This window comes from Zosterops lateralis (assembly GCF_965231275.1).
Source record: "Zosterops lateralis genome assembly, chromosome: 6".
Classification (NCBI taxonomy): domain Eukaryota; kingdom Metazoa; phylum Chordata; class Aves; order Passeriformes; family Zosteropidae; genus Zosterops; species Zosterops lateralis.
This window is the reverse complement of record NC_139761.1, coordinates 54,318,721-54,333,631: the sequence shown is the minus strand read 5'-3', so window position 1 is coordinate 54,333,631 and position 14,911 is coordinate 54,318,721. Positions and strand designations below refer to the sequence as shown.

General features: G+C 38.5%; 1 protein-coding gene across 1 annotated transcript; it reads right to left on the bottom strand.

Annotated features, from left to right (window-relative positions):
- Positions 1 to 1,143: 1,143 nt before the first annotated feature.
- Positions 1,144 to 2,647, bottom strand: PTH (parathyroid hormone; the record flags this gene model as incomplete). Its single annotated transcript, XM_083864168.1, has 2 exons — positions 1,144 to 1,405; positions 2,562 to 2,647. 2 exons carry the CDS (start codon positions 2,645 to 2,647, stop codon positions 1,144 to 1,146), a joined length of 348 nt encoding a protein of 115 aa, XP_083720294.1.
- Between the last annotated feature and the right edge of the window lie 12,264 nt (positions 2,648 to 14,911).

Genomic DNA, 14,911 nt, shown 5'->3' with positions numbered 1-14,911 from the left:
CACAGACCACGCAAAGTAATTTGGTGTTTGCTACTTTTTAAAATCATTGCCATAATTGATTTTCCCCTGTACAATTCTTTCTGAGTCTTGCTGGGAGTTTGAATGTATTCCAGCTAATGGTTCCTCTCCCACGTTGATTTCTGCATGTTAATGGTTCTCATTCTGGAGGTCTGGAAAACTGAGGTCCCAATTCTACAATAAACTGCAGATGGAAATGAGTAATTTTATTCATGAGAACCACTGGTCTCACAAAAAAAAAAAAAATTACACATGAGGCCTAGCACAACATACAGAAGTTCAGAGACAGATAGTTTCTAGAGAAAATGGGGGGCAAAAAGTGTATGTCACAAGATTTTTGTTTCAGTCGTAATTGTTGGCTGTAAAATCATTTCCCAGTTCTATAGTTAGGGCCGTGCTTACATATGTGCTACCATCTCTGCTCCCACTGTTTCTGTAGTTAATTAGAGGGTTTCATCTTTTGGAGGAGGGGAAGGTAGCCAAACCTTCCCTTCGTTTCTCTATTTTGCAAAATTCTCCAGATTTTGTTTTAATTTTATCCCTTTGTACTTAAATCTTAAGCTTTGCCTTCCTATCCTATTTCTTTTCTGTTTGCGCTCTTTAATCCTAAATTGTTATGTCGCAGCTTTTGCTGTGTAGTTAATGCTTATGTGGTTTTAGGCCTTCTTCTGAAAATAGATGTGGGTTTAATTTATGTAGTTCTGTTAGTACAAAGTTAAACAAAGATTAACTATTCTGGTATTAGGCTCCCCTGCATTGCTTCCTTGCTAGTTAACAGTACAAGCAGGCCTAGTGATTACACACAAATACTGCCCCTGTAAGAGTTGTAGAACTGACCTCAAATGGTTTTCCAGCTTTCTTACTAGTTTGGGTTTCTTTTTCCTTTCATGCTGGCAATTTATAAGACACATCAGCCAAAAGGTACCTGTAGCAGTGGTCGTGGGTAGACTGTAAATACATTTTATTATTTGGTTGTGAAATATCTCAGTCGGTGGGAGCTACAACCTTGAACAGAGCCTTTAATCCTTACTGCAGCTGGAATAAATATGAACGAAACGCCCTACTCGATCAACTCTACACAGACAGTGCTCACGTGGACAGACACAGCGCTCTGGCTACTCTCACTTATGGCTTTGTTTTAAAGAGCACATCCATGTAAGCCTTTTCCAGATCCGTGGATTTCTTCTGCAGGGCTGCCCGCAGGTGCTCCGGGAGCAGCCTCCGGCCCAGCACCACGTCGTCCTTGCTGCGCGGCCTCTGGGTGCGAGCGTCCTCCAGGGCGCTGTGCACGTCCTGCAGCTTCATCTGCAGCCAGTCCTGCCTCTCCACCGTGTGCCGGTGCTCGCCCAGGTTGTGCATCAGCTGCATCTCGCTCACTGACCTTCTCCTGCAGAAAAGGAAGGCAAAGAAAGAGGCCCGCGGGGGCCTTTCTGGGATTCCAGAAGTTGGCTCAAAGGTGTTGTTACAAACGTTTAAAGTTAGACATTTTAGTTCTAAGTGTATAGATGTGTATCTTGTAAGTTTCCATTCCTGTTTGTAACTTTGTATGTGTCTGTCACTCAAGTTTATGTATCCCATAAGAGTTATTTGCATCTGTAGCTTTTTACCAGTTGTTACTGTAAGTTTCTATAGTTGTGATTGCAAGTTTTGTACCAGTTGCTACTATAAGTTTTGTATAGCTATGATTGCAAGTTTGTATAAATTGTCAGTATAAGTTTTAAATAGCAGGGGCGTAAGAAGTTACAGTTAAAGAGTTGTTAGAGTATTTGCCAGGCTGTCACCAGAGAGAGGGAGAGAAGAAAGAAGGGAGCTTTCCTCCCTGGCAGTAGGATCCGAATCAGGACATCACACGTTTATAACAGTCCAGGTTTGGGAAATTTCATAAGGAAATTTCCCACACAGTGCAGAGCTGTAGAAACTGCCTGGCTGATTTGTAAGGCACAGAATGACAACTGGAGAAGAGAGGGAGGGTAGGTGATGATTTAGTAAAGGATATTGGTTATATCAGTGAGAAGGCATCAAAAGTGGGAAGTGTTTCAGTTTTGTGACAATATTGTCCCTGTCATTTAGTTCAGCTATTGTAGAGGAGCTTAGGGCTTATACAGTATTAGGTAAGTGATCAATGAAACTATGGCAATTATTCAGTGGTAGTTTTCTGTGATCACTAGACCTAAGGAAGCAGGAATCCCTGTGGATTTGTGTCTGAGCTAGCGGATGTTAGTGTCCAAGTGTGAGTTACAGCCAGATTCTCACAGTGCAAAAGATAATCACCTGTGTAGACCCCCAAGACTTGGAACCTGTCCCATTTGAATAATAAGAGAAGATTTATACATTTTTTTTCTCCCTCTATTCAGCTGCCTATTTTCAAAAAACATGTGAGAACTCAGTGTCTGAGATCTCTATAGCTATTTCTAGAGGACAGAGTCTGGCCAGCTTGGCCAAAAGGTTCAAAAGCAGGGACAGAACTCACACACACATGCACAGACAAACCACCACGTTCTCAGGAGCAGCAAAAGTCATCCAGTGTGAGATAATGTACTTACACCATTGGCCTTCCATCAGAGGTTGTAAAAAGGCACAAGGCACATAAAATGATTGCAGCCCAGGCCAGGTTTCTTATAGAAGTCATTTTGTCTACAAAGATAGAAATGAATACATGAAAAGTCTGTAATTCAGGTTATTTCTGCTCTTTCCAAACAAATTCAAATTAGAAAAAAAAAAAAAAGTTGAAAAACATCAGACTAGAGTTTTTGAAAAATATTTTTTTTGTGAAACAGGTTAGAGCAAGGAATGCAAGTGAAAGATTTACCTCTAGTACTAATATTGTGAGCAACTTATTGTTACTTCCTGGGCAACTCCATGAATTTTGGTGAGTTTTAGCTGCCCTGCACTACCACCACCATCATCATCATTATCATCTAGGTACCTTTCTCTTGCATAATTGGGTGAAAAGCATCGTATTCTTCCATCATCATTATTATTGTCATTACCATCATCATTATGACTGCAGCCTTCAAGTCTAGTGGAATACTTGTGAATAGCTATTCAAATGAAAAAAAAATTATAGAATAAAACTTTCTCTATTTCTCCATTTCTTTTGCATATTTTTTAGAATGAAGAGGCTGACACTTTCCCTGACAATTTTGCATAGAGGCATAACTCTGCTGAGTTATCCCACTCCCTGTTGAGTTACAGCAGAGAAATCAGAATTAAGCCTCTAATTTTTTCAGGGATAATCCTGCATTTCCTGTAGGAATTCCCCTCTGATTTTTACATCATCATCAGAACTGGCATTTGGAACAGATTTAGAAAATATTTAGCACTGATGATGCTACACCAGGCAGAAAGGACACAGTTCCAATATCAGTTTCAAGTCTGAATTTCCAGCATTGGCTGGCAGAAAAGGCATCTTTTTGTTATCACTTCAGAAATTTGATACAGAGTAACTGAAACCTAAGAGATACAAAACTCCACAATGCCATTTTTGCAACAGTTTCTGCAGCTTTGCTCTAGGTCAGAAAAGCATTTATAACACGGTCTCTTACATGACAGTATCAATGAGGTCCTGGCAGTCAATCTAACCTAGGATTATAAATTCAGGACTTGAATTCACTTCAAGATACTGCTCATTCACTGTCTCTGACTTTTTCATTTCACAGATTTACTTCAGATAACAGAACAGTTTGATATTAATAATATTCACTTATTTTTTAAGATAATCTGAAAAGAAATTAACACAAAAATGGGTAAAGAATCAAAGATAAAACATTCTAATAAGTCTTCCAGAGAACTTGGGAAAAAAGTAGAGAATACTTACCAGATAGAATGTTAAAGAGATTTCTGGCTTGGGTATGTCAGCAGATGACTGTCTCTTGATGTCAAGTATATTTAAAGACCACTGAATTGGTTTAGTGGACCCCTTAAATGTAACTTGAAAATAGAGCTTCTAAGTAACTTGGAAGCCCTTTTATTGTCTCAGTTGATGTCACTGTCACACACACCCTCCTGACCCTCATGTACCCACCCTCAGATGCTTTCGTTGATTTGACATTTCATTTACAGGGTACAGAGGCCTCAGCAGAAAGAAAGTCCTGGGAAGCTCTGAGGAAGTTTGACTTTTAAATTCAGAATTGTGCCCAAGACAATGTGAGCTCTGAAGCTGCCAGAAGGATTTGCAAAGAAAACATTGAGTTGTGAAATGTAGGCAGGTAAAACTTAAATGAGACACTAAGGTTAGTGGTCTACAAGTGAAAGATTACAACTAAATATTTTCACAAAATGCTGAAAAGATAATATTTGTAATACTTGTGGGAAATAAGAATAGTCACTTCAGGTCACTTACAAGGTTTCTTTGTGAAAGAATATACTTAAAAGGAGCAGAAACCCTAAGAATTATATAGGATCAAGTTTTTAATGAGGAGCTGGTGCCACTGGAAAGTTGCTGAAATAGTGTTAGATCTTCACTGCTCTGTTTTACCTATATCTATGAATGGCCCAGAATATCCCAAATGTGGCTAAGTAGAATGAAGGCATTGGAAACAACTGAGATAAAAATTAGTACTTTATAAATTTTGGGAAAGAAATCTCGAATTCTGCCTGCTTTCTAAGAAGTGGAATGTGTAAATCAGCAGTATGTTCCCATATGCATGAAGAAAGATTATTTTTGCTGCAAGATACTTTTCCTGTGTTAGATGTTTCACCTGACTTCCAGTGTATTTCTCCCAAAAAAAAAAAAAAAAAAAAAAAAAAAAAAAAAAAAAAGAGCAAGCAAACATCCACAAAGAAAACCCAGTTTGCAGCTGCACATTGTAGCCCAGAATTTGTAAGATATTATTGCTTTTGCCATTAATGCTTTTTGCTTATGTTATATTCCTGATCTATTTCAGAAAGAGTTGTAAAACTATGTGGGGAAAGGGAGAGAAGGACCAGAAACACCAAAAAGCTCTAGAGATCTCATAGTTCCCCCAGTCTATAGATTAATGAATAAAGTGAGAAGTAGTGAAGCAATTCACTTGAACAAGTTCAGGAAAACAGAGTAAAGGTAGCTTCCAGCATTATATTGTCAGATGGCAATATCCTTCCCTAAATGCAGCATACAGGGGTTTATGGGAATATGTTTTATTAGGAGATTTGGATCTCCTGGAAACACCAAAATATTAACCTGGAGGGTAAAATATGACTAAGCTGTTATTAAAGGGTATTCCTAGGTATAATGTGACTAAAAATGTACAGTGCAAGGAATGGCACGACCAGAGAGGGTTTTAAAGTCTCCACACAGTTGGTAATGGAAAACTCCCATTTTTTAGATTTTACTGTAACATATACAAAACCTCTAAACAAACTCCCAAGGTAATTTTTTTACAGAGGTCTGGCATTCATATGGAACCTTTAGCATGTGGCAGCAAAGGCTGAAGTAAAGGACAAGTGTTAGAAAATCTAGTGTCATTTTTATTCAAAGGTAGTGATGGGTCAGACCTAAAATTTCAAACAAAGATGGCTTAACCTGATACCTTGAAAAAGATGCAGTTTATTTCAGGACACTGAAGACACAAAAATAAAAACATTCAATATGTGCTCATTATTTGTAAACAAATAGAGCCTGCAATGGTAATTAAAGAAATTTTTCATGGCAGCTCAAAATTGGCATCGCTTTATATGCAGAAAAAAATAACTCATTTGATTTGGATAATTCTCCCTCATATCCAGAAATTATGTCATTTGAAAATACAGCTGCTAATGCCTTATGCAATGTCATCCCTATTTGCTAAACTTGGCATATCAAACGTGGGAAGGACAGATAATGGCCCAAGTGAATATAGGGTTTTTACCACATACTGTAATTGTTTACACTTTTGTTTGGACACAGTGTATCCAGTGTTTAATGAGGAGCTGAAAATGGTATTGAGCTCTTTTAATGTTCCAGTCAGAGTATGATTAATGTTCAGATTCAAATTTCTCCATGTTTTAAGCATCCTTTTAAAAATCCAGATCTCTTTTGGGCACTACTGAACTGATCCCAGGAAACAAGGGCTAACATCTGCTAAACTGCTGTTCAGTGAGAGGCTTAGACTACCCAAATTCATAGACATTACCATGGAAAAGAAACAACAGATTGAAAAATGAAATATGATCTCTTCATTTTGAAAGACATTTCGTGATATTTTGTAGGCATAAGACTGTGCACATAAATACAAAGGCAAAGTATGGATGAAAAAAGTCTGCAGATTTTTAGGAATTTTTTGTGCCCACAAATGAGACCTGACTCATGGAAGACAATTTTTGCTCCTCTTGGAATAAGAAGAAGGAAAACACAGTGGATTCCGAGTTTCCATATTCTGAATGCAGCAGGCTAAGAATGGGCCAGTACAGGAATCAGTGGATACAAGTGAACAGAGCAGTCAGGAGAATAGAAACCATTAAATGTTCCAGGCACCTGCCAGACAAAGGCAACTGGTTCAGAAACTGGTTGCAAACTCTTAGTGTAGATGTTACAGTAGCAATACTGACATATCTTCTCCTTTGGAAGATTACAAAGGCAGCATGGGCACCTTTTAAGGCTGAAATATAATAATATTTAGAAGGCTTTAGTTCAAATATATGACTACTTCTTCATGCACAACATCAAACTTTCTCAGCTAGATCTAAGCTTGAGTAGGGTGTTCTACCTCCACCTAAACTCACAGAATGCTATTTAGAAATGAGGCAATATAATGATGTATTTTCAAAAGTTTATTGCAGGAAAGGCTTCTCCATGCCAGGAGGTATTACAGGCACCAGGCAGGGCCATAGCACTTCTGAGCCCGAGGGAAGAGACCTGGAAAACCAAAGGTGCTGGAACCACAGTGTGAGAGGGAAGAGCTGACCACAGCCTTTTCCTCTGACAAGAGTTTTCCTTGATCAGCCAGCAACCTACCCTTCCCTGACCTTCCCTTATAGATTGTACAGATACCTGAACCAATTGGGCATGAAGAAATCCATGTTGCTTTGTTTGCAGCTGGTGTGCCACTGACGTTGAATTTGTGCCATTGGATGTAATCAGACTCCAGGGCTGAAAACAAGGAGAAAGCAATGAGACAGATTTTGCAGCCAGGTACTTGAACAACGACCATATTGCAAAACTCCTGAATTGTTTTTAAGATTTTTTTGCATACTCTCTTAATTTTGTCAAGGGAAAATATTATTCCACATCTTGAAATTAAACCTATCCTGATGTACACCACTGGAATATGGTTAGGGGACACAAAATTTTCTAGAATTGCACTGTTCAGTGACTAAAGCACATTTTCAAAAATTAATTATGTAATCTGGTGTATTAATACTACTGCAGAATTCTTCATTCTCTAGATTTAAGTCTTCAGTGCTGCAGTCAGATTCCTGCAGTGCTATTTCCAACAGCAGGCTTTTCCCACACTGCTTGTTCCAGAGGGTAGTTCCAGACAAAATGCTTTCTAACTGCAGCTATGGCTTTAAGAATATTAGTAGGTCATTGAGCAGGGAACAAAGTAATTGATGACACACTGGATGATTGGTGAGGCAACTTTCTAAATGTGTCCAAGGAATGTTTCTGTCTTGACACAATGAAGAGCCAAAGTGACAGCCAGTAAACTCTTTAGAACTTCATTTGATTGACAAGATTTGTGGCTTTTCAAATACCACAGCAGCATGTTCAGTAATTTATGTAAGCAATGTTGGGTATCTTCAGGTGGGATTTGGGTTCATGCAGCCAGATGAAGCTTCAACTCCATGACAGTTTCCAACTGGATAAAAAACAGCACAAGGATTTCTCAAAAGATCACCCATCACAGTTCTAATTTGTGTCCAGCCTGCTTCATATAATTTGGATTTAGCAGCTACTGGCAACTGTGTATTTGGACATAATTGCTTAGCAGTGTATCTTCTCTCCAGTTACATAAAATCTTTCACTTGACAATCACGGTATTCCCGAATCCCTCTCTTTTCTGTCTGAGGAAAGTATATACTGATGATGCTTTTTTCTATGCTATGGGCATTTAGACAAGGATGGATTAAACGTAATCATCACTGAGGGAAAGATCAGAGAGAGAGCAGAAGCTGGTAGATTCTAGCTCCACTCACCTGACTTTAAGTTCACTTGCTTACCTGGGGAGATGGACTGAACTCTGCCACGATAATTGTGATCCAGATTATTTCTAGAGTTCAATAATTAAGTTGAACACATGCAATGAATGGTCACTTCCTTTTGCCCTCAGTGTAACTCAGCCACATCCAGTTTATCACAGAATTTCCCTTTTGACCTATCATGGGCACAGCAGGCTTTGCTGATGGGACCAGGAATGCACGAGTGCTTGCTCTCCACATGCCACCCTGTGTGATGGCTGCCTAGAATGTCACATAGCATTACATGGCTCTTTTGAAGACCAGATGGAGGCTCCTGCTTACCTCATCTCTCTCTCATGAGAAGAATCTGAAGCGTGGTGAAACAGCCCAGAGCAGACTGGAGGAATGCTAAAATGGCTGTCAAGGAAAGTCATGGAGTCTTTGCATATTTAACTGGTCAGTAACAAAAATGCTGTTGTGCATCCTGAAAAAAGCCATGGTTAGTCTCAACAATTTTTAAAGTTCTCCTAATGAGTCATACATTAAATATGTAAGTATTTATAGAATTGCAAGTGAAAGTCTAGGGTTTGATTTGGATTTTAAAGTTCAGGTGGGTTATTTTACAGTCAGTAATTAATAAATATTAGCCCTCATGACACTGAAACACCATGCTCTCAATGCTCTGCTGAATTCAATGCTATAATGAACAATACAGTACTTTATGACCTTTTCCAGTAGATAGGAAGCTGGTACAATACTCAAACCTGCTGTTGGATCATTGGATTTTAGGGATAATACCAAACTGGATTATGCATGTGCATACTCACACACATCTATAGTCACGTATAGGCCAGAATATTTCCAGGCCCTTGCTGGCTCTATGTGCTTTGTGCAGGCCTGAGTTCCCTTCAGTGCTGTGCAGGGCACTTGGAATTCTAACGAGGGCCCAGGTTCTTTTGTGTCATCCCTGAAACCACCACAGCACCCCTGACAAGCCACACAAGGACACCACTTCTTGGAGTACAAGTAATCCCAGAGGGAAATGCATCTAATATTGAAACAGGGATGAGTCTAAAATCCACTCCCATTCCTTGGGCAGTCTCAAGCCCTTCACTCAAGACTTTGGGATTCAGGAACGTCTCTTCAGTAAAAACCTGCACACACAATCACACACACGCACATTCCATAAAATCAACATTTTAAAAGCATTTAGGGCATCTACTATAAAACAGTTTGAATAATTAAATATTAGGAACAGGAGATACCTGCAAGTGTCAGGTTTGACCTACCAAAACCATTGTAAGAATGATTGTGCCAGCTCTGCATAAAAAACCATGAAGACTCAGGATGATACAGGGTAAAGTAGAGAAGGACTGCAGGTTTTATGCAGGTAGCCACATATTTTTCCATCCTTTCTCCTGAAAAGATATCACAAGTTCATGTTCCCGTATTTTTTGCAGCCACTGCAGATGAGCAGATAGCACCCAAGCAGGCAATCTGGAGCCTGATGAAATCTCACGGGAATGACGAGTGCAATTCGCAAAAGCAGGATGACATTTCAGACCTTTCCTGCAATCCAGTGACTATCCTGAAAAAATCTTAGTCCACATTCTGCTGAAAAACTCACAAACATAGAGAACTGGCGTAAATCATTGCTTGGGTTTTGAAAGAAAATTCTGTGCTATGTTCTATGTAAACGTGCAAGGAGATGCAGACCCTCTAATAATGATGATACTAAGAACAAAAAATAGGTTGTATTTAATACAGAGCTTTTCCTTATTTGAGCTATAAATTACAGCAAATAAAATGCTTTATGTTATATATGAAGGACCTTGTGCCAGAAATAAACCCCTTTAAATGAAAACTTCTAGGTAAGTACTTATCAAAGATTAACTCCATAGATATATGTTTTGACATGAAGTTTCTTCATGATAATCTCTTAATGTATATTTACATATATTTATATTATTTGCTAGAGGGATAGCACTTTTTCTGTATTTTCCCTGCTTTATTTAATACAGCCTTTTCTTTAAATTATTGGTTGGACTATTGATATTTGTCAAAATCAATTCTTGAACTAATAATTTTCTTAATTTTAAATCCAGGCATATTATTTTAATTTTATATATATATTTAAATCTTTCTGTGTTGGTCAGAAATTTTCTCAAAACTAATTTTTTTCCTAGCATCTCCTGAAATATCAGTACTAACATGAAAATCTAATAGTAATTCACACAATCTAGTTCACTAAGAAGTATAGCATCTTATATGAATGCTATACAGACTATCTCAATTCAAAACTTTTAATCCTAAACTGTTTTTTCTCTCCTTAGCCTCCACTGAAATCTATTCATAAGTTATGTCTCCTTCCATATGATATTCAGACTCTTCATCGTAATTTTCTCTGCTTTTTATAAAAGGCCTAGATCACCACTTGCATGTTCTGCACATTGTCATTTTACCTCTACAGTTTGGACTGGGTAAAAAAATCAAAATTTGCTTAGCTTGCACTGAGCATGAATGGCAAACTAGAACGATGAGTAATTGAGGACCTAGTGTTTCTGACCTCATTTTCTGTTATTCTTTTTTTTACACTGTGATATCCCTGTCTCATGGGATAGACTAGTGAGGGTAAGAATTAACCAATTCTGCCTAAGCAACCACTTCATTTTCCATGGCTCCTAGTCATTATTAAAATGGTCACCCCTATAGAATCCAGTCCTTAAATTAATTTTTTCTGGGTAAACCTCTCTTAGAAACAGAGTTTTCATCATAACCTATCATCATAACCTATCATCATAACATTTCTTCCTATTGTCTCCTCTGCCCTCTTCTCACTGCCTACTACTTAAACAAATGGCTGGTTCTCAACATTTAAGAAAATATAACAATCACTATTTATACACAAATATTTATATCTAAAAAGCAGAATCCATAAGAAGCAATCCAAGCCTATACAATCCTTCTGTAAATTGTCCCTTCTTTTCCTGTAAGTTGTACAATTTTGTATGACTTCAAGATTGAGAACTCTGACTACAGATTGGAGTTTTTCATTAATTCTGCACAATTATCTTCCTGTAGCTGTGACAATGGGCTTTGTAGTTTTACAGTGATCTTACAAATGCATCTTAGAAACAGAGAATCACATGAAGGGAGGATCCTGAGCCATCTTCCCTAGCAGTCTTGTGAAATTACAGAGCAGAATAATTTAGGCAATTGCTGCATTAATTTTCCCAATATTAGTGCCCCTTCTCCTCTTTCCTACATGAGGAAACCTAAAAGGAATCTCAGTGTATGTATATAATACAAATGACCTGAAAACCCAAGGCATGCTCAGAAGCTGATAGGAAATAGGGCATACTAATGTGCCAACAGATGCTGAGGTGGGAGTGCATCCTGGACCCCTGAATCTCTTTGGATCTGAGAGATCTATAGCCATTTGTGATGTATAAATTCACCTGGGGCACAGAGAAGGTGGCTTGAGCTGAATGTTGTTCTGTGCTGGCATCCATACTGTAACTGCAGGAATGGACTCTATAAATAGCCCAACCCAGTTACCTTTTTCAGAACTTTGGGGATGGCTAATCCCCAAAATAGATGAATTACATAACTCTGTTCTCTAAACATCCTCATTCACTCTGCAAATTGGGTTCTTTGCACACTGCACACCACTTTAAAATTAGTGCATCCCTCTGGTTTACACTCAGCACTTGCAGGAGCAGCTGTTAGGTTGACACCAACTCAAAGGAGCAAATGCTAATTTTCAGCATCTGAGGATTTGGGTCTTGGTTGTAGATATTTATGAAAAAACATTTATAAAGAACAGCAGGTCTGAAATATCATACTATAAAACTGACTCTAAAGTGCAACTGGATAGGGTCAAAAAGGCATACTTTCGAAGCACTAGGCTGGCTGCACATGGTTGCGTTACATGAGGGGGAGCAAATATTCAAACAGAATGGTGCACATTTGCAAGGCTAGCCTTGAACTAAAGGTTGCATGAGAAGCCAGAGAAGTGTTTTTCCCTCTGGAAACCATAAGTATTTAGAAAGCATCATACACTTAAAAAGGAAGATTTCATTTGGGAGCTCTGAAATCTGTCCTTAAAGGAGCCACTGGACCTAGAGCATGCTGAGTGAAAAAGCTATTCTTGGATCAAATTCTAACTCTCTAAAACTCTTAAGGCTTTCTACAGTGGACCTATGTCTTGGAACTGCTTGCAAAGAGAATACCCCAGGAGTCCTTAATGCTTGTAAATATATGTCCAGTTTCTGCCTCCTCAGGCTGAGCAATCACAATGGCCCGGCACCCTGATTAATGTAAAGAGGGGACAGTGCATTGAAATGACAGACCCGTGGACATGCTCAAATATGACCTCATCACACTGAGGACATCTTTAGAGAACAGTATCCTTCTGGAAAGGGTGCCCTACAGCTGTGTTTTCACTAATGCCACAACAGGTCTCTCACTTGTGGTAATTCTCATCAAACAAAACCAGGAAGAGCTATGTGCACAAATCTCAAAGCTGAAATCTGCCTGCAATAATTGGAAACATCACCCTAGGGTGCCTGCAGCATTCCTGTGAGTGGAGATACCTTTCCATGGTGTCATGGTTGTGGAAACCAAAAGTTGACCTGGTTTGGTGTGAGAAGTGACATTCCAGCCATGGGGCTGCCAGTCTATTGCTGTAACCTGTGCCAGCTTTTGGCACAAGGGATCTGACATCTGCAAGAGGCACAGATTTCCCCCTCTACCAGGGCTGCAACCTCATCTTGTCTTCCCTGTATTGATCTTCACAGAGGAGTTACACAAAATTTGCAGGCTGGATTTTTAAGCTTCCTGGGTGTTACTATGTTTTCACTTTATGTGTGTCTTATGTTTTGTGCTCTCCAGACACGCTTATTTTCTTCCCATCAGTCTTCACTTTTTTATCCATCTTTGCTGAGATTCTCTCTGGAATTTTTATTCCTAATTTATAATCAGCTCTATGGCACCCTACATACCATATTTCTGGAGAAATATGAATAGATATTGTTCTGCTTAATTTGTAACTCTGTTTTTTTTGAAGTATGATGTAAAAACTCTTTGCAAAACTATGAACACTGATTGGAATTATTGTCATTTTTTGGATTTCTGGAGAGTCTCACACTGACAGCTGTTATTTCTGGTGCCAATCCCACCTCCATGTAATAAAACACTTCTCTGTATTATCTCACTGCACAAGTATGATAAATACTTTGTCACAGGCATTTACTTACATCCTAGTCCTCCTGTGATGGTGAGACACAGGTGGTACCTCAGCTTCTGTGCCTGCATTGCAAACAGCATTAGACTAACTAGGTGATGATATCACATCAATATTTTGCATTTCCGCAGAAATTTCTCACATATTTATTCTTTTGAGTACAGGCCATGAAAAAATGCAAGGGCATTTCAAATCTATCAGTGTTCAGAAGAAACCACAGTCCATGTAAAATCTTTAAAAGAGGAGGCTTTCAACTAGCTCATGTTTCACAGAAACACTTAAATACTCAAATGTCTTGTAGCACAAGTGCCTGCTCAAAGCAAGGTCGACAATTAATTCAGACCTAGCATGCTTTATTCTTGAAAATCTGCAAAGAAAAAGAATCCTGGAAGCTCTCTGAGCTTAACCTGTTTAATTACCTTTAAAGCAAACATTTTTTTTTTCCTTAGAATCTTCCACACTTCAAGCAGCAGTGCTCTTTCCTGCCAGTCCTTGCCCAGCCTTTACTACTGCAAGGTTAATATCTTGCACTAGTCCAGCCCAAGCTGTGACTGTACAGGAACACTGAAAATGTTTGACCTGCAGTTTCTGGGCTCATCCTTCTTGAAGGAAAGGGAAAAAACATGTGAAAGTCATACAAACAACTCAGATCACAGTTTCCACTGTGTCTCTGGAGCAATTGTTGTTTTTTTTTAAGGGATTCTAGGCTGAGGTAGTTACACAGCAGCTTCCAACGAAAAATAAAAAGCAAGGGAGAAAATAAACTAAATATCATGTTTAAAGATACATAGAGTGAGGTTGATTGAAAATAATAAAGTTTCAGCTGTACACAGGAAACTGAACTAGGCATTTCTAATGCCACTTAATTATAAGTCAAGTGATGCCGTAACTAGGGAAAGAAACAAATTATGTAAGATAGGTAGAGAATCATCAGTATTCAGTTTTGTTTACAGTAAGTAAAACATTGAATAGAAATAGCCTCTGTTCCAGGGGACAGTGAGCAGGTTGTATCACTCTTTGAAAAAGGCTCCTCGGGTGATCTGGTGTATTATGCAACACTAAGATTTATTTAGGTACATTGGTTGCCTGAATAATTAAAATGGAAACCACTGCAAGAATAACCAACATAAACAAAAAAGTTCCTGCCTCACTAATCTCTCAGAATTATTTGAACGTGCTAAAAAATGGTGAATAGAGAAGATGGATCTTGAAGATGACCCAATTTCGAAATTTCTGTATTCCTAAGAATATCACACGTCAAGAGATATCATCCACCAGTGCATGGGTTCCCCACAAGGATTTTGTCCCCTCACTTTCTGTTTTCATCAGAAAAGGAATCCAGACATGGAAAAAAGTATTTATGTGAAAGTATTTATGTAAAGAACACTTGTGCATTTGAGCAGGTTTTCCATCAATATGTTTTACCTCATTTAGAATTTTTATCATATATTCCTCTGGCTGCAAGTTGGCTTTGGCAAGTTTCATAGAAAATTATTGCAGCTCAAGGACTTTCAGCAAGCACTGGCAAAACATTCAAATACAAAAGCTTTTGAAAATCTGATGCATTTGCAG